The sequence below is a fragment of the Tupaia chinensis genome, unplaced genomic scaffold (assembly GCF_000334495.1).
Source record: "Tupaia chinensis unplaced genomic scaffold, TupChi_1.0 Scaffold000119_2, whole genome shotgun sequence".
NCBI classification, from domain to species: domain Eukaryota; kingdom Metazoa; phylum Chordata; class Mammalia; order Scandentia; family Tupaiidae; genus Tupaia; species Tupaia belangeri.
Genome location: NW_006159586.1, coordinates 3101180 through 3128493, shown reverse-complemented (window position 1 = coordinate 3128493; position 27314 = coordinate 3101180). Strand labels below are relative to the sequence as shown.

General features: G+C 39.8%; 1 protein-coding gene across 2 annotated transcripts in view; it reads left to right on the top strand.

The window, feature by feature from the left end:
• The window catches only part of DYM (dymeclin), a 445444-nt gene that overhangs the window by 326458 nt on the left and 91672 nt on the right, over positions 1 to 27314 (top strand). For both annotated transcript variants that reach the window (XM_006144440.3, XM_027770270.1), the window contains one exon: positions 23242 to 23424. In XM_006144440.3, the coding sequence (XP_006144502.1) occupies positions 23242 to 23424 (183 nt within the window). The remainder of the gene's footprint in view (positions 1 to 23241; positions 23425 to 27314) is intronic.

Sequence of the window (27314 nt, the reverse complement as noted above, 5' to 3'; positions counted from 1 at the left end):
TAGCAACCATTTTGAGATCTTTTGTAAAAATGCAGTTCATACCAGTGGTTTTGTGCGTGTGCAGTTAATACATTTTTAATTACTCCCTCTGCGTCTTTGTCTCTCTTTCAGTTTTCTTATTCTTTTTGCTCAACATGTCTGATTCCTCATTCAATTTGCTACCATTTTAATTGACATAAAGTTGAAGCCATTAAAAAGGTTATAATCATTCTTTTTTTGGCTTGTTGACACACCAAAGGGTTAGAGTTAGCAGTAACTATTAGATAATAACCAGTAAATTAGTTCAAATAATGTCACAACATGTTTTTTATATAGAAATCAAATACATAGGAGAAAAACTGCTTCCTAAAAAATGTGCTTGGAGAGACATTTTTATTCCAAAGGCAATTAAATTACTAAAATTGGTTTTCTGCCATCCTTTTCCTTTTCTCTGACTGTATGAGTTCTTCACCTAATTCCCAGTGCAATTTCTTGATAAAACCAGGGATTTTCAGGAAAGTTTTAATGGATCAGTGGCTTTGACAAAGAAATGTATTAGAGGTTTTTCTATTCTTGCTTCTATGTACTTTTAGGTCCCTTGCTAAAGTTTAAATGAATGATGTTTAGGGCCGCAGGTGGCATGGTGGTTAAGGTGCTGGACTCCCACATGTATGACTGTGGTTCAAGCCCTGGGGACCCCGTGGCTTGAAAATCACACCAAGCATGTGTGCGTGTGTGCCCAAAATCCTGAGAGAATGGAGAAGGGATTGTAAGGTGGCCATCCCCCCTTGGGGGGTGATTTCTCACTTTCTCTTTCTCCCTCTGGTGAGCACACTTGCTCTATGGCAAAACCTTCAGGGAAAAAAAAAAAAAAAGAATGATATTTATTTAAAAGGCTTTCTGTAGTAGCCGACCTCTGTGGTTGATGTGTAAGGTAGCGTGTTCTGCCTATCCCTCTTGAGCTGTCTAATAATGTCTGACTTTGACTCTTAGAGAAAACCTGGTTTACCTTTAAAGAATAACCGGAACTGCCTGTTTCTTATTTATAAACTACAGGACAGCTGACCAAGAACTGTGACCACTTCCTTTATCTGATCCCAAATTAACTAACCTTCTTGCTGTTTCTTAATATTCAGACACAATTAGGGAATGGCAGGATTTCTAGAGTCAAAGGCAAAAGTTCAGTTTTATTGACAGGGCTGATTATACATTTCTGTAGCATTTACAGTTAACAAGTCATTTTCACATCAGTCAGTGCTCATAACTTTACAGGGTACACAGGCATCATTTTTCTACTTAGCAAGAGAGAAATTCCACCCAGAGAGGTTGCAGGAGTTGCATGAGCAACCAACCATGTTGAGAACTGAGCTCTTTGCCAGTCTGGTGGTGTGTCCATTTCCCCAGGACAGGGCTCTGAAAGCATTCTGTTACTGCCGGCCAAGTGCCAGGCTCTGTTCTGACTGCTTTGTTTGACTAATTCCATCCTCATGACACTACCATGAAGTAGGTACAGGAAGGAGATGTGTACTGTCATTTCCACCAGAAAAGAGGGCATGCTGTGGCACGCCAATGCATCCTGGTAATAGCAGTGTCATCACAAATATTTTGTTTCTTTTTTTTTTTTTGGAGAGGTTTTGCTATTGAGTGTGTGCTATAGCCAGACAGACAGAGAGAGACAGAGAGACAAAAAGCAAGAAATCATCCCCCGGGGGGATGGCCACGCCACAATCCCTTCTCCTCCATTCTCCTCTCAGGATCTTGGGCACGCACGCACACGCGCCTGGCGTGAGTTTAAGCCACCGGGTCCGGGACACGAACCACAGTCGACTACGTGGGAGTCCAGCGACATAGCCATTACGCTAACTACTGGTCCCAATCACAAATATTTTAAGGAGCCATGCATTGTAGGAAAAGCCTCATCTTCCTTATATCACACTTCGTATTATAGTTACTGTACTTTGATGAGAAAGACTACCAAATGAATTTTAGCTTGGCTGGCATTGGTACTTGAAGGTTTTCTTGTTACAGTATATTCATTACTATAAAATGTCTTTTACTTGCATTTTATACTTTTAACAGATCTTTTAACAGATCATCTTTCTTCTCCCCAAATTGATGGGAGTAGACTAAAGAAGTAGAATAGAGGAAAGGAAGGGGCAGGGGGACATCACATCCACATGCCAAGTAAATTTTGACTGAGGATACTCCTTTAGTAGAATTTTTCCCTAATTTCCTCATTATTTTTCTTTACCCCAAAGGAAGATTTCCTTTGTGCTACACTAAGTTTATTTTCAGGCAGAATCTATATAGCCTAGTGGTTAAGAGAGTCAGATCTCACATGACTGACAGCAGTTTGAAACCAGGCCCCGGTAGCTTGAAAAACATACAGACACTTATGTGCAAGTGCCCCAAATCCCAACAGAATTGGAGAAATGGTGGAAAAGGGATTGCAGCGCAACCGTGCCCCGGGGTGGGAATGCTTTTTCCCTCTCCCTTTCTGTCTGTCTCTGATGAGGAAACATGCCCTCTGGTAGTTAAAACACTCACACGCACACATGCATGCACATGCGCACACACACACACACATACACATGCACACACACACACAGTTTGTTTTCTCTTTTAATTTATTTTCTGTGTCGAGAGTTCTTTCTTTCTTTTTTTTTTTTTTTTTTTTGGAGAGGTTTTCGCTATAGGGTGCGTGCACTCGCCAGACAGAGAGAGAGAGAGACAGAGAGACCGAAAGCGAAAAATCACCCCCCAGGGGGAATGGCCACTCCACAATCCCTTCTCTTCCATTCTCCTCTCGGGATCTTGGGCATGCATGCACACGCACCCAGCGTGAATTTTAAGCCACCGGGTCCGGGACGCGAACCGCAGTCAACTACGTGGGAGTCCAGCGACATAGCCATTATGCTAACTGCTGGTTCCCGTGTTGATAGTTCTTTCTAAAACCTTCTTCCTAGAAAAAAATGTCAAGCAGATAAAACCAGGCATCTGCCTCTCCCAGAGAAATTCGTACCATCCCTTTATTGCTTCCCGGCTAGTTAGGGGCCTTCCCACACGTAAGGCAAGAAGATGATGGCCACAAAGACGACGAAAAAGTTGCTGGAGTCGATCACCTCTAGGCTCCAACTTGCTAGGAAAAGTGGGAAGAACGAGCTGGGGTACAAGCAGACTCTGAAGATGACCAGAGAAGGCAAAACCAAGTTGGTCATCCTCGCCAACTTTCCAGCTTTGAAGAAATTCGAAATAGAGTGCCATGACATATTGGCCAAAACTGGTGTCGATCACTACAGTGGAAATAATATCGAATTGGGCACAGCATGTGGAAAATACTACAGAGTATGCACACTGGCTATCATCGATCCAGGGGATTTCGATATCATTAGAAGCATGCCGGAACAGACCGGTGAAAAGTAAACCATGCAACATTTTTCTTTAATAAAACTTGCCAGAACTTGTTTTCAAAACAAAACAACAACAACAAAAAGAAACTGGCACCATATAACAAAATGAGAGGCAGCCCCTAAAATGATGACTTCATGGATTGCTAGAATATGATCCTAAGTTAAGCTCTTTTAGGTCAGAGCCTTACAAATGTTGCATATATTAAATTCTGTCCTCCCCCAAACTAATTTTATATTACAAAAACAGATTACAGCAACTGAAAATTTTGTATTTTATAACCGTATCATCCAAACACCTAAAACTTGGAAAATATAAATAATGTATACCTATCTATCTATCTGTCTATCTACAAAAATATATAAAGATAGGTATCTTTAGAAATAAAAATCCAATGGCATTTGGACAGAAGACATCCCGTCGGTGTAACTTGCTATATAGTAAGCATTCTTTATTCCTCTAAAAACCTTCAAACTGCTTATTGAATTCAGTTCTGTTGCAAAAAGATAAATTGTAAATTTAATACAGTCCAAAGTTTTTGAATGGTAATTGCTAGGCAGTTGCCAGTTTCCATGACAACTTCAGTGATCCCTCGCTGTCATCGTAACAGTGGACTGAGTCACCTTCATTGACATTGACCTCAACTGAATTGTGAGCAGTTGCAGTTGTTTGGACAAAAAGTAGACATTGGTTCCATTCATTAGGCAACTTTAAATACAACTGTAGGTCATTATTATGGATTGTATTTATAATATAATGCAGTGGGTTTCAAATCAAGCTGTCTTCAGTCAGGGGTCACCTGTATTTTAGCATTAGACTTGGAAAATTTGATAATATTTGTTAATTACAATTTTTTAATATTTGAAATATTTCCTAAGGAAATTAACTGTTCAGTGGAATGATAGTATTTAGATTCTTAAAGATTTAAGATTTGCAGCTCAGGCCTAGCAGGTGGCATGGTGGTTAAGGCTCTTAACACTCCCACATGGCCAACCACGGTTCAACTCCTGGACCTGGTGGCTCGCTTTCTCACTTTCTCTCTCTCTCTCTCTCTCTCCCTGTGCATGTGCGTGTGTGTGTGTGTGGGGGGGTCAAGTTAAATTAAATGGTTGAATAAATAAAATTAAATTAAAAAATAGTTCTTAGTAAAAAGGTTCACATCTCAGAGCATTTAATTGTAATGTACATAAATATTCTAAAATTCAGATTTAAGCATCATAGGAGCACTTCTCTATAAGTAGACATTAAAATGTAAGTTGGAAAAAGTGCAGTTTATTTTTTGCATGATGGAATTAATACACCTCTCAAATAGGAGAGGACTTAAAGTTTGTGGAAAAATAGAATTAAGTGCAAGTTCATTTTGGTGCACAAAATACTGAAATCTGTGCATAATTTTTTCATAATACACATCTTCCATAAACTTTTTGAAGAACCCTCATAAGAAACTTTCCTTATGACTTCTGCTTTTACTGGCTTCTTGAGCTGCTACTCTGTATTAGACATTGGGATTAGTGTTTTGTATATACTGTAATAGTTCCTCTGATAAAGAAATCTAGGTTTAGAATCTGCCCAAGGTCACTTAGGCAACAAATTGTGGAACAGAGATTCAGAGGCTAACGTCAGGCTGTCCCCAGAGCCTGGGTGACTGCTCTGCCATAGATGTCTCTCTCCTGTACATACCCCTGGTCCATTTTCATAAAACTGGGTAGTTTAACATACAGAGTAGTTACCCTGATTTGAATTCATAAACATAGTTTTTGGTAACCTCAGTGAGGTTCAACATTCCTCAGTTATATTTGTCATAGTATTTCCAAGTGAAAATAACTTTTTTCATGTTAAATTCCTTACATGTCCTGAAAGAATTGTTTTTGACGTATTTCTGCTTTATGAAACTGGACTGGATTTTTTAACTCCAAAGTGAAATTAAGGGCAATTAATTAATTACTTTGGAGAGATTTTTGCTATAGAGCTGTGCGCTCGCTGGAGAGACAGAGAGACAGAAAGCAAAAAATCACCTCCCCAACCCCCGAGGAATGGCCACGCCATAATCCCTTACCCTCTCTGGATTTTAGGCACGCACACACACGCAGTTGGCGTGTTTCAAGCTACCAGATCCAGGACTCGAACCTTGTTTGGCCACGTGAGAGTCCAGCAACGTAAGCATCACACCATTACCTGGTCCCGCTCACCTTTATTTTAGCAGATATCCTCGGTATCTGTTCTCAGTGCTTAGGTCAGCGCCAGATGGCATAATGTTTTTGAAATCATCCTTTTTCGTGATGGTTTTATATTCATTTCACTATCTGCTTCAATCAACTGAGAATCTGTTTTGCCAAATTTTGTTCAACTGTGAGGTAGATTTGTTTCTTGTCATCTAGAAGGAAGTGAATCAAGACAGTATTAGTTTTATGTATTAATGATTTTAAAGGAAAAACTTCCCTTTTGAAAATAAAAAAATGCCTCAAGCATAAGCTGTTACTTGGTTTTTCATTAACCAAATATGCATTCTATTTTATTGCGTTTCTGTTTTACTTTGCCAATTATTTTTAAAAATAAAATAGAGTAATATTTAAAGCTGTTTGAGAATTAATCACCTTATTAACCATTTGCAAAAGTTTACTTCCTACTGCCTTGTTAGAAATATCCTCGGGAACCAGCAGTTAGCTTAATGGCTATGTCGTTGAACTCCCACGTAGTCGACCGCAGTTCGCGTCCCGGACCCGGTGGCTTAAAACTCACACCGGGCGCGTGTGCGTGCATGCCCAAGATCCCGAGAGGAGAATGGAGGAAAGGGGATTGTGGCGTGACCATCCCCCCTGGGGGGTGATTTCTCGCTTTCTGTCTCTATGTCTCTCTCTGTCTGTCTGGCGAGCGCACATGCCCTATAGTGAAAACTTCTCCAAAAAAAAAAAAGAAAGAAAGAAAAAAAAGAAATATCCTCACAGATGCCTAGTTTTCACCTAACGAAGTTTGAATGCTATTGATACCCTGATGGGGAAGGAGAGTTTTGGAAGATCATTGGGCTAACTAGGTTTTTTTTTTTTTTCTCCCCAATGTTTTATTAAAAAATGTTGAAAAATTTTATAGTGAGTGCCCTATACCCACCACGCAGTTTTTCCAATTAACGTTTTACTAAACTTGCTTTATCACTACCTATTCACCTCTGTTTTCTTATCCATCCTTTTTTTTATACAATTCAAAGTTCCTTTTATTTTAGGTTTTGCCATAAGGTGCTTATGCTAGCTCATCCAAGAGACAGGGGGAAAGTGAGAAATCACCTCCTAGTGGGGCTGGCCTCCCTGCAATCTCTTTTCCTCCTTTCTCCTCTTAGGATTTTGGGCACTCGTGTGCATGCGCACACACACACACACACACACAGCGTGATTTTCAAGCTGCCTGGTCTGGGGCTGGATCTGTCGTTGGCCATATGGGAGTCTAGGGCCTAACCACCACACCACCTGCTGGCCAAAAGTTACATTGTTTTAACAGCTTTGATGGTGGGACCAGCAGATGGCATAATGGTTACATTGCTGGACTCCCACACAGTCAACTGCAATTCAAGTCCCAATCTTGCGGCTTAAAACTCATGCTTGGGTGTCTGTGCATGCATACCAAAAATCCCATGAGAAGCATGGAGAAAAAGGGATTGTGGTGTTGCTATTCCCCCTGGAGGGTGATTTCTCACTTCCTGTCTCTCTGGCAAGCATGTGCGTCCTATTGTAAAAATCTCTCTCAAAAAAAAAAAAAAAAAAAAAAAAAAAGCTTCAGTAGTATTCCTATGTTCAGATGTATTATAATTCATCTGATTATTTACTGTTGGACATTTGGGATTGTGGTAGACAGAATGAATGATGGACTCTAATAAATGTGTCCACATCCTATCACCAGAACCTGTGGTTATATGAAATTACATAACAGAAGAGGCTTTGCAAATATAATTAAGGTTATGGACCTTAAAATAGAGAAATTAGCTGTTTTTTTCCAGGTGGGCCCAATCTAAACATTTGAACCTTTAGAAGCAAAGGGCTTTCTCCACTTTCTCCATCTGAAGCAGAAGTGTTTACAAGGGGACCTTGGAGAGATTGAAAGCTGAGTGGGATTTGACATGTTGTTGGCTGGTTTGAAGATGGAAGGGGCAATGGATGAGGAAATGCAGGTGTCCTAAAGTTGCTGGCAGAGGCTCCTGGCTGACACCCACAAGAAAACCAGGAACTGAGCTCTGCAGCCACAAGGAGTTGAATGCTGCCAACAACATAGTGAATTTGGAATGGATTCTCTCCCAGAGCCTTAAGATAAGATCCCTGCCCTGATCACACCTTGATTTTGGCCTCCTGGGACCCTAACACCAAGTCTACCTGAATGTCTGCACAACTATGAGCTGATATATTCTGTGCTCTTTCAAGCCATTGTATGTGGTAGTTACAGCAGTGGGAGTAGTGGAAAACTACTTCTGGGATGATCAAAAATTTTTATTATACAATAAACATCTGTAAGAGTAAATTCTTAGGCCCACTCTTAATAATTTCATAAGAATAAATCTTGAACATGAGAATTACCAGAATAAAAAGTCCTCATTTTTTTTAAGGCTTTTAGTACACATTTATCAAATGATCCCCAGAAAAGTGGTTTCAGAGTATATTTCCATCAGGAGTCCCTTGAAAATGCACATTTCCTTTCTTCCTGACAGCACTAAGAATTAGTTATTTGTTATTTTTATCAATTTATAGGCAAAAAAAATTAACATTATAATTTTAATGAGCATTTTAAAACTACAAGCCAAGTTGAACATATGCTAGTGGTTTTCTCTTTTATGAAAGGTGTGTTTGTGCCCATTGTGTATTTTTTCTACTGAGTTGTCAGGAATCGCCTTTCTCCTTTCTCAAACAAATTATTAAATGAAAGGTGGCTATCGACTTTTCTCTAATTTCTTTTAAAATCTATAAGCTGGGGACCAGCATATGGCATAATACTTAGGTCACGGGATTCCCACATACTTGACCACCATTCAAGTCCCAGACCTGGCAGCTTAAAACTCATGCTGGGTACATGGGAGTGCATCTTCAAAATCCCAAGAGGAGAATAGAGAAGAAGGGATTGTGGCTTGGCCATCTTCCCTTGGGGGTGATTTCTTGCTTTCTGTCTCTCTCTGTCTCTCCAGTGAACACATACTCACTATAGCAAAAAATCTCTCTTAAAAAAAAACAAAAACAATTTATATGATGATCACATCTTTTTTTCTCCTTCAAATACATACTGTGCATTATTCAATTTGAAAAAAAAGTTTATTATGAAAAGAAGTTTAAACACACACAAACGCAGTTTAATGAATCCCCGGTATGTCCGTTGCTTAGGTTCTATGTTTACATTTTGTCATATGTTCTTTATCTGATATCAATTTTTTTCTTTGCTGAGTCATTTAAAAGTAAATTCTATCATTCTACTCCTTGGTACTTTGGAATATATCTCGGACAATGTTTTCTTTCATAATCACATCATTATCACACCTAACAAAAGTGATAATATTTCCTAGGTATAATCTGATGCACTGCACAATCAGATTTCTCCTGAAAAATGGCCATTGGCAATGTGCTAAGATTAGGAACCAAATAAAATTAATGTATTTGGTTGTTATGTCTCCCAAAGTCTCTTTTTATATAGAGCAGTCCTGGGACTGGCAGGTGGCATGGTTAAGGCTCCCAAATGGCCAACTATCGTTCGAGTCCAGAGCTGGAGGCTTACTTTCTCACTTTCTCGCTGGTAAAATAAAAATAATAATAATAATAAATAAAATGAAGTAATTATTTAAAAAAATAAATAAAAATTGTAAAGAGTGTGATGGTGTTAAGTCTTTTTTTGGAGGGGGCGGTAGGGAAGAGGTTTTTGCTATAGGGCGTATGCACTCACCAGAAAGACAGAGACAGAGAAACAGAAAGCGAGAAATCACCCCCCAGGGGAGATGGCCACACCACAATCCCTTCTCCTCCATTCTCCTCTCGGGATCTTGGGCCCACACGCACTTGCGCCTGGCGTGAATTTAAGCCACTGGGTCTAGGACTCGAACCACGGCGGACTACATGGGAGTCCAGCAACCCAGCCATTACGCCAAATGCTGGTCCCAATAGTATTAAGTCTTTCATTCAGGGTAAAAACATAATAATAAATAAAATTAAATAATTATTTTTTTAAAAATAGAGAAAGCAGTCCCCCTCTTTTTTCCCCATTCATTGTCATGTTGCAGAAACTGAAACATTTATCCTATAGAATCTTACACATTCGAGTCTGTCCTTTTGTTTCCTTTTATTGTTAGTTAACTTGTTCTCGGTCCTTCTTATTTATTATGAATGGAAGTTAGCTCTAGAGGCTGAAACAGGTTCCAATTCTTTTTTTTTTTTTGGCAGGCATTCTTCCTAGGCGGCCTTGTTTGCTTCACACATCAGGAACTATGGTGGTCCCACTTGATGCTAAGTGTTATGGACTGAATTTGTTTCCCCAAAGTCCACATGATGAAGCCCCAACCCCCAATATGACTACATTTGGAGATGGGACAATTAAGGTTAAATAAGGTCATAAGGGTGAGGCCCTTGTCTAGTAGAAGAGACAGAACACCAGATCCTGCTTTCTCTTCCGCCTCCTGCCCCCAGAGCTAGGCCATGTGAGGGCACGGTGAGAAGGTGATAGTTTAAAGGCAAGAAGACTGCTTTGTCCTTTGTCGTGTGTGTGCATTTCCCCCTTTTTTCTTATTGGCATTTTGTCTTTTCTTTGCTTCTAGTAAACTTGCTTTATTCTTCACTCCTTCTGTTGTGGTTTTACGTATTGTCTAATTTATTCTTTTAGGTTTTTGTTTTTATTATTTCTTTCATCCTGCTCTTTTGGGCTTGTTTTGTGTATTATCTCAATTTTACTTGTTTGATTTTGAACGACTGGCGGCTGTACAGTTTTCTGTAGGTATACCTGTGATTGCATCTCTGTCGCTACATTAGCACTTTGCCAATGGACTGATTCTGTGGTACTTACTGATTTATATTGCTTCACATATTAATAGTTTTGTTCTTTGTGCCATATGGCGCTAGTATTTTTCTTAGTCATCATTCAGCTTTCCTCCATTTATGGATGTCTTAGACTGCTTTTGTTGCCATAACAGAACACCTGAAACTGGGTGATTTATAAAGAAAAGAGGTTTCCTTGGCTTACAGTTTTGATGGCTGAAAAGTCCAACGGTATGAGGCCAACATCTGGCTGGGAAGAAGTGGAAAGGAAGATCTGTGTGCACAGAGAAAAGCCTGCAGGCAACTGACTTGCTTTTTTGACAAATCACTCTCTTGGGAACTAATTCATCAGCATAAATTGTTCCAGAGGGATCCCTCTCCTATCTCCCTAGCACCTCTCTCTGGACTCCACCTCCCAATGCTCTTACATTAACTATCAACTTGCAGCATGAGGTTTCCAGGTCATGGCACACGACCCATACCCCTTTCAAAATGATTTTTACATTTTAATATTTAATCTTTTAGAATTCTTTGTTGAATTAGAAATATATTCTGGGACCAAATGGTGCCATGGTGGTTAAGGTGCTGGATTCCCACATAGCCAACCAAAGTTCAAATCTTGGACCCGACTTGAAAATCACACCAGGCGCTTGTATGTGCCCAGAATCCCAGGAGAAGGGATCATGGTATGGCCATGACCATTACCCCCGGGAGATGATTTCTCCCCCTCTCCCCCTTCTCTGTCTCTCTCCAGGGGATACATATGCCCCATGACAAAAAACCTGAAAAAAATAATAATAAATAAAACCCATGACAAAAAAAAAACTTTAAAAAATTAATAGTAATGAAAGGAAAGAAAGAAAGATACTCTGTTTTGTTTGTAGTAGCAGTGTTTCAGTACTTATCCCTGCTGGTATTTCCACATATACATGAATATGCTTCTGGAGTCTTTATTTATTTATTTATTTATTTTCCAATTTCCATCTATCTGTGGTACCATTTCTAAGATTTTTTTTTTTTCTTTTTGCTATAGGGTGCATGCACTCACCAACAAGACAGAGAGAGACAGAGACCGGAAGCGAGAAATCAGCCTCCGGGAGGATGGCCATGCCACAATCCTTTCTTCTCCATTCTCCTCTCAGGATCTTGGGTATGCACACACATGTGCCCAGCATGAGTTTAAGCCACCAGGTCCAGGACTTGAACCGTGGTCAACTACATGGGAGTCCAGCAATATAGCCATTACGCCATCTGCTGGTCCCAGGTTGTTTTGTTTTGTTTTGTTTTGTTTGTTTGTTTGTTTGTTTGTTTTGTCATGGGGCATGTGCACTCAACACAGAGAGAGAGAAAAAGTGAGAAATCACCTCCCTCCCAGCAGGGATGGCCACACCACAATCACTTCTCCTCCTCAAATATTTTTAATTTGTATGGCTTTGCGCTATGTATTGTACCTGTAGAAAATGTCTTCCTTTAGTTATTTTTTTAAACTGTAGATATTCAAAACTTTAAATAGCAGCTCCAGAGTTTCAGCCTAAGTTTCCATCTCCATCATCTCCTCTCTACTTGCATCCTTTGCGCTAGTCCCGGCAAGTAGTACCCACGAATGTCTAGATCAGGGGTTTCCAAATCGCAGATGGAGGTGCTCTCTTCAGTCTCCTGCCTTGGCCCCAAGCACCTTGGAGAGGCTGGGGGAGAAGAGTGAAATTTCGAGTGCGTGCAGACTCCACCACATCTGTGGCTCTGGCTTTCCACACTGATGCAATAGACCAATTAGCGTTTAGGAATTCATTGACATTTTAGCTGCTTTCTTCTTACCCATTTTGTATACACTTCCTCCAGTGCTTAGCCGAGGTGAGTGATGTGTTCCTTCCCCAGAGAGCCCATTCAGTTTACATTAGATGGAACTGAGGGATGAGAAAGTGACTTGCCCCGCCCATGGCAAATCTGGGACCAGAATCCATGCTATTGTAAGATTTATGTCTTCTGACTTGCAGCTAATCTGGTTTTTTTCCTTTTTTTTTTTTAATTTTTTTATTTTTTAAAGGTTTTTTCCATAGGGTGCATGCATTTGCCAGTGACTGAGAGGAAAGTGAAAAATTAGCCCTGAGAGGGGATGACCACACTACATTCCTTTCTCCTCCAAGGACTTTGGGTATTCACACACATGCACCTGATGTGATTTTCATATAACTTTATTTATTTACTTATTTTTTAATTTGACCAAACAGGGACAGAGCAAGACAGAGGGAAAGTGAGAAAGCAAGCCACCAGGTCCAGGACTCGAAACGCTGTCAGCCACGTGGGAATCCAGTGCCCTTAACCACCACACCACCTGCTGGCGCCTGCACCTGATGTGATTTTCAAGCTGCCTGGTCTGGGACTCTAACCATGGTCGGCCATGTAGGATCCAGCACCTTTATCACCATGCACCCACTGGCCCCTTTTTACTTTTTGGAGTTTAGGGCTTTAACTCTCTTATATGTGATTCTGAACTGCCTTCCTCAGCATCACTGACTCTTCTTAAGAATGAAAAAAGATACCATAGGTCTCCGAAGTCAAGGTGAAAGCCACAACATATGCACTTAGAGGGTATTTTCCTTCTGTGTATAAACAATACCAAAGGTAATTAACACTCATTGACAGTGGGAGACTCCATAGGTTCTTTGCTTTAGAGAATGATTATTTTGGAACTTTGCCTTGTACATTTTTACTCCCAGAGGTTGTTGGATTTTTTCCCCCTTCACAAAACTAACAATGACTGTACTCAGGGTGGTTGGGTAATCTAAAGTAAACTTTGAATTTTACTGAAGTTTGAGGTCACCCTAAAGATTTTTCTACATTAATCACATTTTTTGGTTACTGTAATAAAATTTGCTTCCTAAATTCAGTATTGTATTTTCAAATACTTCATGGAAGCTGAGGCTCAAACAAAGATTTTTAAAAATTATATTAACACTTCTTTTTGCAAATTAAGAACACTATAACAAATTGATTTACCGTAGGTCACACAGCTAGTTATTGACAGAAATGGGACTGAACTGAGATTCTTGGTTCTCGAATTAGGGTGAGATGAAGTGCTCAATAGAAAATCAAAGCCATTAGAAGTAAAAAAACAAACAGACAAAACTTCCTTGAGTGTTAGTTTTGCTTGGATTCTACTGTTTATAGGGTGGGGGAGGGTATTTCTTTTTATAATATTGTAAAACACTAATAGTTTTCAAAGTTTTCTTGTTTTTGTTGTTGTTGTTGTTGTTTATTTGTTTTTTAGGCTTTTGTCATAGGGTGGTATGCTCACCAGAGAGAGACAGTGAGAGGGAAAGTGAGCAACCTTCTCCCACCCCAGGGGGGATGGCCACACCGCAATCCCTTCTCCTCCATTCTCCTCCTGGGATTTTGGGCATGCATGAACACATGCCCGATTATGCCACAGGTCTGAGACTCGAACCATGGTCAGTCATGTGGAGTGGAAGTCTTGACCACCACGCCACCTGCTGGCCCCATTGTTCTTTTTCTTTTCTTTTTTTTTTTAACCTGTAAGAGAAATCAGCACTCTCAACAAGGTCCTCACACCTCAGTCCAGCCTCAGCCGATCTGCATCCTGGGCACCCGGGTCTGCGCAGCATGCTCAGGGAGAGCCCAGGACACAAACCCAAGACCTTTCCCAAGTGAGTCCAGCTGTGTTACTGCTGTGCATATGTGTGCATCCCCAGAACTCACTATATTTTTAAAATGCAATGAATACTAATTCTTAGGTAAAACATTAACATTTTAAACAGTAACGCCAAGCTCTGGCATCTGCTTAGTCTCTTCCTCAGGTTGGAAGCCTAGGGAAATTGGGGAAGCCATGCTCTGCCCCCCTTTCACTTTCTGCCCAGTGCCAGTTGCCAGCTAAGGCAATCTGACTGTTGGGGGCTGCAACTTAGTTGGATTTCTATCAGAGCATTCCCCTTTGTGAGTTCTCTGGTTATTCTTCAGATATGGAAAAGCACATAAAGTTAACCAGCATCCCCCAGCAACCATCATTAACCCGCCTTCTTGCCGCTGTGCCTTCCCACCAGCATGTCGTAAAGAATGACTTCCCAGGGCTGGTGTAGGCTTGTGGGCCACACTCAACCCATGTCCAAGTGGGGGAGCAAAGACCACACAGATCAGCGTTCCCACCTGAGAAGGGGGAGCTCTAACGCTGCTTGCTCCTCACTGCCGCCCCCCCCTGTCCACTTTATCGAGGTTTCCCATTGTCTCATCTGGACACAGGATTTATTTTTTTGGCTGTGATTGTGTGTGTAATATAAAGCCAGTTCTTTCTATCAGAACCCCAATATTTTGGGAAAAATCCAATTCTGACTAGAAATAACACAGTCACAAGCTTTTCAGTGTGCTGGCCAATGAATTAACAACACAAAGATAACAGCCTATCACCAGCCATTGCTTTTGAAGGCCATTTGCACATGGACTTTAAAAAGAGCCTCCGAAAAAAAAAAAAAGAGCCTCCTGTGTATTTCCTCCCCTTTCTCCACCCCTCACCCCATTTTGGCAAAATCCCATTAATTTCGTTGAAGGTTTTATTTTCTGCTGAAAATGCAGGAAATTTAGACAACTCTTTTGGAACACCCCCAAAACTAATACAAACAAGATACATATGCCTCTCTTAAGAAAACTAAAAATAAATGATTTGAAACCGTTTAACGGTACAAATTCCCTTGTAGAAGGAAAAGGAAGTTTATAGAATGAGAGGCACTCTGAGTCCGGTTAACAAGGTAGAACGGTCCCACCACTGCCAACTTGTCTGTTTGCTATTAAATTACTACTTAGCGTAGAATTCGTTGGGTTTTTATTCTCAACATGTACAAACTATAAGAATCATTTTCTCAGGATCCTTGTTTTTACATTTGAAATGGACAGCAATAAAATAAGTATGCCAGTTTTAATGAGGAGAAAGCACATTTGATCCCAGGACCCATTCCTATTATGGAGGCTGTGTGTACTAAAAAGAAAATACCATGGATGAAAAAAGCACAATAGGGTCCAGCAGGGGGTGTGGTGGTTAAGGTACTCGACCCCCAGGTGACTGATCCTGGTTTGAGTCCCAGACCTGGCAGCTTGAAAAATCATACTGGGCCTGTGTGTACGTAGCCAAAATGCCAGGAGGAGAATGGAGGAGAATGGATTGCAGCATGGCCATTGCCCTTGAGGGGTGACTTCTTACTTTTCCTCTATCTCTGTTTCTCTGGCACGGAATGTACCCTATGACAAAAATCTTAAAAATAAAAAACTTTTAAACAAATTGATATTCTCTGTATGTTTGCAGCTCTACTGAAGAGTTATTAAATTGCATCTCTGATAAGCTAATTTAGACAGTACAGAGGAAACATGATTAATTGTTAAAAGCATGTGTACTACACTTATTTTATTCCATAAATGTGGGTCAATTTTTTAGAAGACAATATGCACTGTTTCTTTGAGTTTTTGTTGTTGTTTTTTCTTTTCCCCTGTGGGTTTGTTTTTTGTTTTTTGTTTTTGTTTTTGTTTTGTTTTTTTTCCTTTTAGGAGGTTTTGCCATAGGGCGCATGCACTCACCGGAGAGAGAGACAGCGAGAGGGAAAGTGAGAAATCGCCCTCCCAGGAGGATGGCCATATCACTGTCCTCTCTTCTCCATTCTCCTCCTGACCTTGGATATGGACTCACATATGCCCAGCATGAGCTTCAAGCCACTGGGTCCAAGACTTGAACCGCAGTAGGCCATGGGGGAGTCTAGCAACGTAACTACTACACAATATACCAGCCCCCCAAAAAGTACCAGTGTTATAATTTTTTTTTCTTTTTCTTTCTCTTTTTTTTTTGGAGAGGTTTTTGCTATAGGATGTGTGCACTCCCCAGACAGACAGAGAGAGCCAGAGAGAGCCAGAGATGTAGAAAGCAAGAAATCACCCCCTGGGGAGATGGACACCCCACAATCCCTTCTCCTCTCAGGATCTTGGGCACTCACGCACATGTTCCTGGCGTGAGTCTAAGCCACGGGGTCTGGGACTCAAACCACAATCGACTACATAGGAGTCCAGCGACATAGCTGTTATACCCCCCAGTTTTATAAATTAGTAAAAGTGTATTTTAGGCTTACATTTAAGATTAATAGATGTGACTTGAGAGATTTCACATTTATAGTAATTGCATTAATTTAGCAACTTTGCATTTATAGTGATTGCATTAATTTAGCAACTTGAGAACTGGCAGGTGGCATGGTGGTCAGGCCACTGATCTCACACATGGCCAACCGTGGTTCAAGTCCCAGACCCAGCAGCTTATTTTCTAGCTTTCCCTTTCTCTCTCTCTTTCTCTTCCTGGTTGAATTTAAAAATAATAACAACAAATGGAATTAAATAAATAAATAATTCTTTAAGAAAAAATTTAACAACTTTGGAAAGACATTTATCTTTTTGGTCTTTTTGTAATAATGTCTAAAATTGAAATAATTTTTGTGCGTTCAAAAGCCTCAATAGTATATCTATTAAAAAAGAACACACATGGGGGCTGGCAGGTAGCATAGTGGTTAAGGGCACTCACTGGACTCCCACATGGCTGACTGTGGTTCGAATCCCAGACCTGGCTTTCTCTCTCTCGCTCTCGCTCTCTCTGTCTCTCTCTTGTCCCTCTCTGGTCAAATGTCAAATCAAAATACTTAAATACACACACACACACACACACACACACACACACACACACTCTCACATGGTTCTTACTGGTATAACACATCATTTTAAGAGCTACCTCATTTAAACTTCATGGGAAAAATTATGTAGTATTAAATATAATTTGAAATTCTGATACCCGAATAATGATCTTGTCAAATTAAAATACATACATACATACATACATACATACACTCACATGGTTCTTATTGGTATAACACATCATTTTAAGAGCTACCTCATTTGGGACCAGCAGTTAGTGTAATGGCAATGTCGCTGGACTCCCATGTAGTCGACCGCAGTTTGAGTCCCGGACCCAGTGGCTTAAACTCACGCTGGGCACGTGTGCATGCATGCCCAAGATCCTGAGAGGAGAATGGAGGAGAAGGGATTGCGGTGTGGCCATCCCCCCTGGGGGGGTGATTTCTTGCTTTCTATCTCTCTGTCTCTCTCTGTCTTTCTGGTGAGCGCACACGCCCTATACCAAAAAAGTAAATAAATAAATAAACTCTCCCCAAAAAAAGAAAAATATATATCATGTAGTATAAATATAATTTGAAATTCTGATACCCAAATAATGATTAGAATAGATAACCTTTTATTTAAAAATCATTTAAATATTGAGATTAGGATGATTTTGTAATTTAAAAAAAACTTTCCAATCAAATTTATTCTAATTTTTCATTTTCTTATAAGTGGTGATTATTACCCAGTGACACTTTTTAAAATTGAAATATAAAGGATTTAATGTGTTTGTTACCATGCATAGTAGGTACCTGCCCCAGTATCTAGTCATGGAAGCAACTTGAAGATTCACATAGCCGAATGGTAATTACTAGGATACTTTTCCTTGGGAATTAGAATTAGCCAAAAGTTCAATACGTTATTTTTGAGTAAGTTAGAATCTCCTGGTTCGTAATTTACCTTTCTGGCCTATGATTATTTTATAATCTCTTTGGTGCCTTGACACTGCAGTTGATTTTCCAACACGAATGAACGGATAAGATCCACAGAGTGTGGTTTCTAGGAAACGACTCATACACTAGGAATTCTGGCTGTTCCGAAAAGGATAATTATAGTAGTAGTTAGCAGAGAACTGTTGTCACTTAAAAATGGAAATGAGTAGTTGTAAGGATTATAATGTAGAAATATTACATATCTTCATAGAGGTAACTGAATGACTCTATCAAAGCAACCCAAATGTTAGATACCTAGCACAGCACGAATAAGATGGTGAAGAGATTTTGAACCAGGTTACATTGAGGGAAAGCTGAAGTTGCTAGTAGATTGGAGAAGTTTACAGCAGCTGTACAGTGGCAGCAGATGGAGACCAGAGAATAGTAACAAGGTAACGGCTTGTAAGCTGTACCAGCTCTCTGTAACTGCAAAGAAATAACCAGGAGGCTCTCAGCAGTATCTTATGTTCAAAGATAGACTGGTAGACCACTTGGTATGAATGTTATAGGAGGACTCCAGCATTAAAGGGAATGGCAGGGGACCAGCAATTAGTGTAATGGCTGTGTCACTGGACTTCCATGTGGTTGACCACGGTTCGAGTCCCGGACCTAGTGGCTTGGACTCACACCAGGCGTGTGTGCGTGAGTGCCCAAGATCCCGAGAGGAGAATGGAGGAGAAAGGATTGCAGCGTGGCCATCCCCCCTGGGGGAGGTAGGGGGTGATTTCTCGCTTTCTGTCTCTCTGGCTCTCTGTCTCTCTGGCGAGCACACGCACCCTATAGCAAAAACCTCTCCCCCCACCAAAAAAAAAAAAAAAGAAGAAGAAGAAGGGGGAATGGCAGGACAGCAGATTGCATGGAAGTTAAGATGCGGGATTCAATATGTACAGCTGCGTAGTGTGAGTCCTGAACTCACAGGCTTGAAAATCACACCAGGTACGTGTGCATGTGTGCCTAAAATCCTGAGAGAAGAATGGAGAAGAGATTACTGGTGTGGCCATCCTCCCCTCCCGGGGAGTGATTTCTCCCTCCCTCTCCCCTCCACTGCCAACCTCCCACCTTGGGGGAACGCACACACCCTATAGGAAACGAAAAAAATTAAAAAGAAAGAAAGAAAAAGAAAGAGAAAAGGAGAAAGGCTGACAATAAATGTTATTGTTAAATAATGAAGAAAGGCCAGTTTGATGAAGTGAGAAAATTAACAAAGACCAAAGCTTGTTCTGTGAAAATACTAATAAAACGGCCAAGCCTTTCTTGAGTTAGAACTTGAAAAAAGAAAGCAAAAATAGACAATATCAAGAACGAGAGTGGGAACAAACCATAAACACAAATTTTTAGGACGCTAAGAGAATATTATGTGAATTCATTATGTGAATATAAATGTGAAAACTTAGTCTCACTCTAAGAGTGAGGGGTCATACTATTCAAAGAACTCTGGGGCCAGCAGCAGTTATACAGTGCTCTGTCATGCTGTCCCTGGTCCCCCACAGGGATGCAGGTGCACCCAGATCTGGGCTGGCTGAGACTGGGGGTAATTCGGGGTATGAAGACTATTGGGCGTGCCTGTCTCTCTTTCTCTCTTTCTCAGAAGAAATAAATGAATATACTTAAAAGAAATGTGAACACTTAGCATGTGATAAGGAGACAACTTTTTTTTTTTTTTTGGAGAGGTTTTTGCTACAGGGCGTGTGCGCTCACCAGAAACACAGAGAGAGATAGAGAGACCGAAAGCAAGAAATCACCCCCCCCAAGGGGGATGACCACACCGCAATCCCTTCTCCTCCATTCTCCTCTTGGGATATTGGGCACGCACGCACACACACCCGGCATGAGTTTAAGTCACCGGGTCCGGGACTCGAACCGCGGTCGACTACATGGGAGTTCAGCGACATAGCCATTACGCTAACTGCTGGTCCCAAGGAGACAACTTATTTTTTTAAAGTAGGTAAAGAATGTAAAGCAACACACTCAAGTCCAAATAAATCCACATGTTAATTTGTGAAAAATTGCTCCAACTTCCCTACCATTTAGGGAAATGGTTATTGAGGTAATAACAAGGTATGACTTTGTATCTTTTTTTTTTTCATGGTATCATTGTGTATCTTTTAGGCAGCAAATTTTAAAAAGAATAATGATACCTATTGTTAGTGAGAAAATGAGGGAAAGCGCTTTCCTGTGTTGCCAGTATGAATGTGTTGTCGTCATTCTTTACACAGTGATCTGGCAGTGTCCATTAGCACTACAAATACAGCCTTCTCGGCAGTCTCTCTTCTGGAGTCTATTTCAGAGAAATGAAAGTACCTGTGTATAACAGATTTACCAGGATGTTTATCAGCCTTGCCATAGAAATAAGAAAAATGGATGTAAATTGGATGCCCCTCACTAGGAGAACATTGGGATATCGTTCTCATATTTTAAATAAACTCTAAACCTCTGATAAATTTCAACTGTTTTTGCCTAAGAAATCACTTCTCTTTTACAATGATTGAAAATAAAAATATCAGACTGCCCCTGTAGCCTAGTAGATACGGGAACTGGATCCCACATGGCCAACCACAGTTCAAGTCCTCCTCGGCAGCTTGATAAACATACCAGGTGTTGGGGTCAGCAGGTGGCACGGTGGTTAGCTCTCACATGACCAGCTGTGGTTTTGAATCCTGGACCTGGTGGCTTGCTTTCTCATTCTTACTCTCTCTCTCTCTCTCTGATGAGTGCACATGCCCTATAGCAAATTAAAAACAATAATAATAATAATAAATATAAATAAATAAATATTTTTTTAAATACCAGGTAAAAATATATTATGTGCAAAATGCTGATAAGGTGGGGAAATGGAGGAAAAAGGATTGAGGAATGACCATTCCCTATTGGGTTGAGGGAGGGCTTTCTCTCTCCTCTGGTAAACATGTACACCCTCTGGTAATTAAAATAAATGAAAATTATATTTTTATTTCCTTGCATATATCTTTATTTCTGTCTGACTTTCTATGCCTTTTGTCTGAGGAAATGTCTTTAATATTTTGTATAGTGCAGGTGTGCAGATAATAAGTTATTTTGGACCAGCAGATGGTACGGAGGTTAAGGCAGCTGGATCCCACATGGCCACCTGCATGGTTTGAGTCCCAGACCCAGCAGATTGAAAAATACACTGGGCGCATCACATGTGCATGTGTGTATACCCAGAATCCTGAGAGGAGAATGGAGGAGAAGGGATTGTGGCCTGGACATCTCCAGGGAAGTGCTTTCTCACTTTCCCCTCTCTCTGTTTTTGTCTCTGGTGAGCACATATACCCTATAACAATTTTTTAAAAAATTTTTAAATTCACACCGGGTGCGTGTGCGTGTGTGCCCAAGATCCTGAGAGGGGAATAGAGGAGAAGGGATTGTGTCGTGGCCATCCCTCCTAGAGGGTGATTTCTCGCTTTCTATCTCTCTCTGTTTTTCTGGCAGGCACACGCGCCCTATAGCAAAGACCTCTCCAAAATAAAAAAAATAAAGAAAAATAAAGAAGTCAACCTACTTAGACTGAAAAAAGGTCATCATTTTGTTTTTATTGTTGAAAGATATTTTTTCTGGTTATAAAATTCTTAGTTGGCTCTTATTTTAGCACTTTAATGATGCTTCCACATTTAGGTTGGATTGCATAGTCTCTCATAAGAAATCTGCCATAATCTTATCTGTGTGCCTTTGTATTTAATTCTTGGTGCCCTGACTGCCTTGAAGATTTTCTCTTTGTTGTGAGATTGCAGTAATTTTTACATATGTATCCAAATGTGTGTGTGTGTGTGTGTGTATTCGTGGTTTGGTTTGGTTTTTGTTGGGGAGAGCCTTTGGGGGCTAATCTCTGAAGTTCAGCCATTCTCACTTCAAGCATCTCTTTTGCTTTATTCATTCTTTTTTCTCCCGGGAGTCAATTAATGTACATTAATGTGTAACATACTGCTCTCCAGCTCTTTTTGGACTCTCTAGTCTGGGTGTTTGCTGCTTTTCTTTCTAAGTTAAGTTATAGTTCTTTCCTCAGGTTTGTCAGGTTTACTACTGAACTCATTTAAGCTATTACACTTTTAAAAATTATAGCATTATGATTTTTCACTCATAGTTTTTAACTCTACTGCAGTTCCCCATCAATTCACATATGTGAGTACATATTTCTTTGAAATTCCTTTTTTTGATGTTTTGAGTATCCTCTATCTCTGAGTCAGATCTGCCGATTACCTTATCTCTTTGACATGGGTTGTTTTTCATTTGCTTTTTGTATCACGAGTTTTGATTGAATGTTATACATTGTATTTAACAAAATAGAGGCAAAGATTAATCATATAGAAATAGGTGCACCTTTTTTTCTCTAGAGCACAGTAGTAAATTTTTTCTGTAAAGAAGCAGGTAATAAATGTTTTTAACTGTGTGAGCCATGTAGTCTCTGAAGTTGCTTTACCTGATAATAATATAGCCGTTTTTGCTCCTTTCGCCTTATGTTTACATGGCTTTACCTTTTTTTTCATTCTTTTAATTTTAACCTATTTATACTTGAAGTGAATATTTAAAGTCTCTTGTAGATAGCATCTAGTGAGGTCATTTTTTTTTTTTATCCACTCTACCAATCTTTGGGTTTTAAGTATTATATTTAAACCACATGCAGCCCTCCCAGCCAGTCAGGATTATAGACCTAGTGTATACAGGTTGACCAGGGAACTGAACCAGTGATCCTCTGTATGGATCCAGCTTTGCTTCAGCAGTGTATTATCACTGCACCACCAGGGTTGCCCACTGTGGACTATTTGTTTGTAAATAGTAAAGTAAATGTAACCATATAGAGACACAAGGATATTTTTTGGACTGGGCATTTTTCTTAGAATCCATGAGACCCTAACACTACTTTATTTCATGAAGTCTAATAGTATCATACCAAATAGGAGGCTACAAATAAGGATCTGAGGAACTGAGCAAGCCCCAGATCTCCTTCCAGATTGTTAAATCTGTGATTTATTAGATGAAATTTCTAATAATCACCATACTAAGTCCAAAAGATTTCAACTCAAATTTCTTAGTAGTTGATAAACCTCATTCCAAGATTCTTGAAGGAAATTATCTTGAGGAGCTTTTCTGCATGGGTTTTCCAATGCTATGACAAGTATAAGCAGTTACTCTTATTTTTAATTCTGTTACAAGGAAAAATAAATAAATAAATAAATACAACACTGACTGTGGGATTCTTTCTTTCTAAGGCACAAGACCTAAATGTCATTGAAGAAGTGATTCGAATGATGTTAGAGATCATCAATTCCTGCCTGACTAATTCTCTTCACCACAACCCAAACTTGGTGTATGCACTGCTTTACAAACGAGATCTCTTTGAACAATTTCGAACTCATCCTTCATTCCAGGATATAATGCAAAATATTGACCTGGTAAGTGTAATTGGAGATATTTATTGTCATTCTTTTTAAGTATTAAAGCAGAGAAACTTTAACCTAGTAAACCTTGGTAAGAACTCCAAAAGTAAGAGTTCCTTCTTTCCGCATTAACTATACTCGCCATCTGTTTTGCTGTAATCATTACTTTATGTCGTGTGTGTGTGTGTGTGTTTGTGTGTGTGTGTGTGTTATACTGTATATATTGAATAGAATTGGGATTTTATTTTACAGTTCCATATTCTGCCATTTTTACTTAACATTTTGATCATTGACTTTTTTCTTTGCTATTAATTCTTTGAAAAGTCTCACATTTTATTATCTATCTAGATTGTATTATAGATGTCCTAAAAATATTTAGTCGTTATCCCATTATCACTCATTTTAATTATTTTCAATGTTTTATATCAACTAATAATTAATGAACTGTGTATAAATAAATCTTATCTTCCATTTTTAGATTTCATTTCTGATACAGTTTTAAAACTGAATATTAATTTTTAATATCTGAGACTATATTTTTTTTTCTTTTTTTTTTTCTTTTTGGAGAGATTTTCACTGTAGGGCGCGTGCGCGCGCCAGACAGACAGAGAGAGACATAGAGACAGAAAGCGAGAAATCACCCCCCAGGGGGGATGGTCACGCCGCAATCCCTTCTCCTCCCTTCTCCTCTTGGGATCTTGGGCACGCATGCACACGCGCCCGGCTTGAGTTTTAAGCCACCGGGTCCAGGACACGAACCGCGGTTGACTATGTGGGAGTCCAGTGACATAGCCATTACGCTAACTGCTGGTTCCCTCTAAGACTATATTTTTAAGGTTCAACACAGGCTACCATTGCTTTCTACAAACATTGTACAATTTCTGCACGTGTATATTATCTTGTATCTATACAGATAACCTATGAGAATCTATCTCACTACACTTTCATAGTTTTTAGTATTATAATTATTTTGATTGCTTATAGTAAAAAATGGTGTTTCATAATTTTTAAATTCTTTTTTAAATGAATTATTAAATTTAATTGTATTATTATTATTAAAATTTGATCAGAGATAGAGAGGGAAAGTGAGAAGGCAAGCCAGCAGTTCCAGAACTCAAACAATGGTCATCCCTGTAGGAGTCTAGCACCTTTACCACCGTGCCACCTGCTGGCCCCTATTGTATTTATTTTAATTTTTTTAATTACTAGTATGGTTGAACATTTTTCACAGGTCTATGAACTTTTGCTTCCTGTCCTTTTTAAAAATGCTTTTACTGAAGTTTTTTTTTTTTTCTACATTAGTTTTTTCCCATTCAATTGGATTTCATAAATATTTCTTGAATAGTTAATGTGATTCATAATCTAAGCACTGGAGTGGACTGAAGAGCCAACATCCTGTCCTTGTGGAATTGTAGGATGTTGTCTTACTATGCTATTTTTAATAGGGCGCTACCATTTTACACCGCAGCTAGTCCTGTATGATAATTCCTATTGCTTTACTTCTTCATAGACAGTTTTAGTTTTGTCAGTTTGATAATGGCATCCCATGATAATTTGAATTTCTCATTTCTCAGTTGCTCATGAGGATGAGCCTGTTACACATATTTACTGGTCATTTGGACTTCTTCTTTTGGTAAATGCGCATTCAAACATTCTGCCCTTTTTTTTTTTTTTTTGAGCTATTTTTCTTTTTCTTATTAATATCATATTATATTACTATTGTTCTAGATTCTAGGCCTTTCTTTGTTATGTGTTGTAAATATCCAGTCACTAACAGAACTATATAGTCTTTCTAACAGGACTCCCAAAGCTCCTCTCAAGGGGACCAGCAAGTGGTGTGGTAGTTAAGGCACTGAACGCCCACATGACCAACTGTGGTTCAAATCCCAGACCTGGTGGCTTGAAAATCACACTGGGCGCATGTGCACATGTGCCCAAAATTCCTAGAGGAGAATGGAGAAGAGAGGATTATGGTGTGGCCATCCCCCCTGAGGGCGGTGATTTCTCATTTTCCCTCTTACTGTCTCTCTCTGGCAAGCACAAGAGCCCTATGAGAAAAAACTTAATTTAAAAGTCAAAAACAAACAAAAAACTCCTCTCAAGTAGTCAAACACATCAGGTTACATTCTCAATTTCATTCTTTCCTTAGAGTCTGATTTCCTGCCACACCCACTGAATGGCGATTCTCCTACATAGATTCAGGATTTTCCTGGGAATTTCTTTCACTGTTCTTACAATGAGACTGAATCCTGCATCTTGCTTTCTTAGTTTATTGCTTCGTATTTGTGGAGTATGTCCTACAGTAGCTTTCTGAGAAAAGAATATATGTAAGATAGCTTTTTTTTAATTGCTCAATTCTGAAAAACTCTTTTTTTCTTACTTCATATATGATCTCTTCTCTCTAGAAGTTAATCTAATCTCTTTATTCTTATGTTCAGAAATAATCCAGATTTGCCATACCTTGGTTAATTATATTGGACACTTGGCAGGCCCTTTTAGTCTAGTGGCACAAGCTCAGAACTATCAAATATTTTATTAAATTATTTCTTCCCAACGCCAGGCATGTGTGCATATGTACCCAAAATCCTGAGAGAAGAATTGAGGAGAAGGGATTTTGGGCATGACCATCCCCCAGGTGGTGATTCCCCCCTCCCCCGCCCGGCAAGCACATGTTCCCTATAACAAAAATCTCTTAAAATTTTAAATAAATAAATAAATAATTTCTTTTCTGCTGCTGCTTCTCTGTGAGACTCCTGTTCATCAAGCAGTTGTTTTCTTGGGAGCCCCATCATAGAAATATCATTAAATCTGATTTCTTAGACTGACTAGTGTCCCCAGACTCATTCCTGGAGTATATAAGTCTGTCTCTTAGGGTTTTAAAAGCTAAGGTAGGGAACCAGCAGTTAGCATAATGGCTATGTCGCTGGACTCCCACGTAGTCCACCACAGTTCGCGTCCCGGACCCGGTGGTTTACAACTCACACCGGGCGTGTGTGCGTGTGTGCCCAAGATCCTGAGAGGAGAATGGAGAAGGGATTGTGGCGTGACCATCCCCCCGGGGGGGGATTTCTTGCTTTCTGTCGCTCTGTCTCTCTCTGTCTGTCTGGCGAGCGCACGTGCCCTATAGAAAAATCCTCTCCAAAAAAAAAAAGGCCAGTGTGGATTGCACAGCATTGAAACCTTGTTGGGGATGCTCATGCACATGTGTATGCACGCTCTCTCTTTCTCTCTCTCAAAAAACAAATAAACTTAAAGTTTTTTAAAAAATTAAAAAAAAAAAAAAAAAAAAATGCTGAAGTGGAAAGTGGCTGAGCCAAACTGGAGATAGAGGAGAAAGCAAGGAAAATGGGCTGTAAGCAAAAACTTCCTATTTGCATTCAGGGTGGCAGCAATCCGTAAATGCAAATGCCTATAGATTCTGATCAAATTTCTGTATTTAAGAAAATTTGGGGCCAGCAGGTGGCATGGTGGTTAAGGCGTTGGATTCCCACATGGCTGACTACAGTTTGAGTGTTGGACCTGGTGGCTTGAAAATCACCCTCTGTGTGTGTGGGTGTGTGTGTACGTGTGTGTACGTGTGTGTACATGTATTCCCCAAATCCTGGGAGCAGAATGGAGGAAAAGGGATTATGGTTTGGCCTTTCCCCCTGGTGGTGGGGTGATTTCTCACTTTCCCTCTCATAGTCTCTGTCTCTGTCTGTCTGCAGCAAGTGCACACACCCTATGGCAAAAACCTGAAAATATAATAAAAATAAAAAGAGAATGCTTCTGTCTAATCTCAGAAGCCAATTCATCAAAGTGGATTAATCTTGTACCTATCCTGGTAGCCTTGTGTAGTCATTAGGTACATAGTTGAAGTCAGCTCTGGGCTATACCCAGGCTCCCATTCTAGGCTCTTACATACA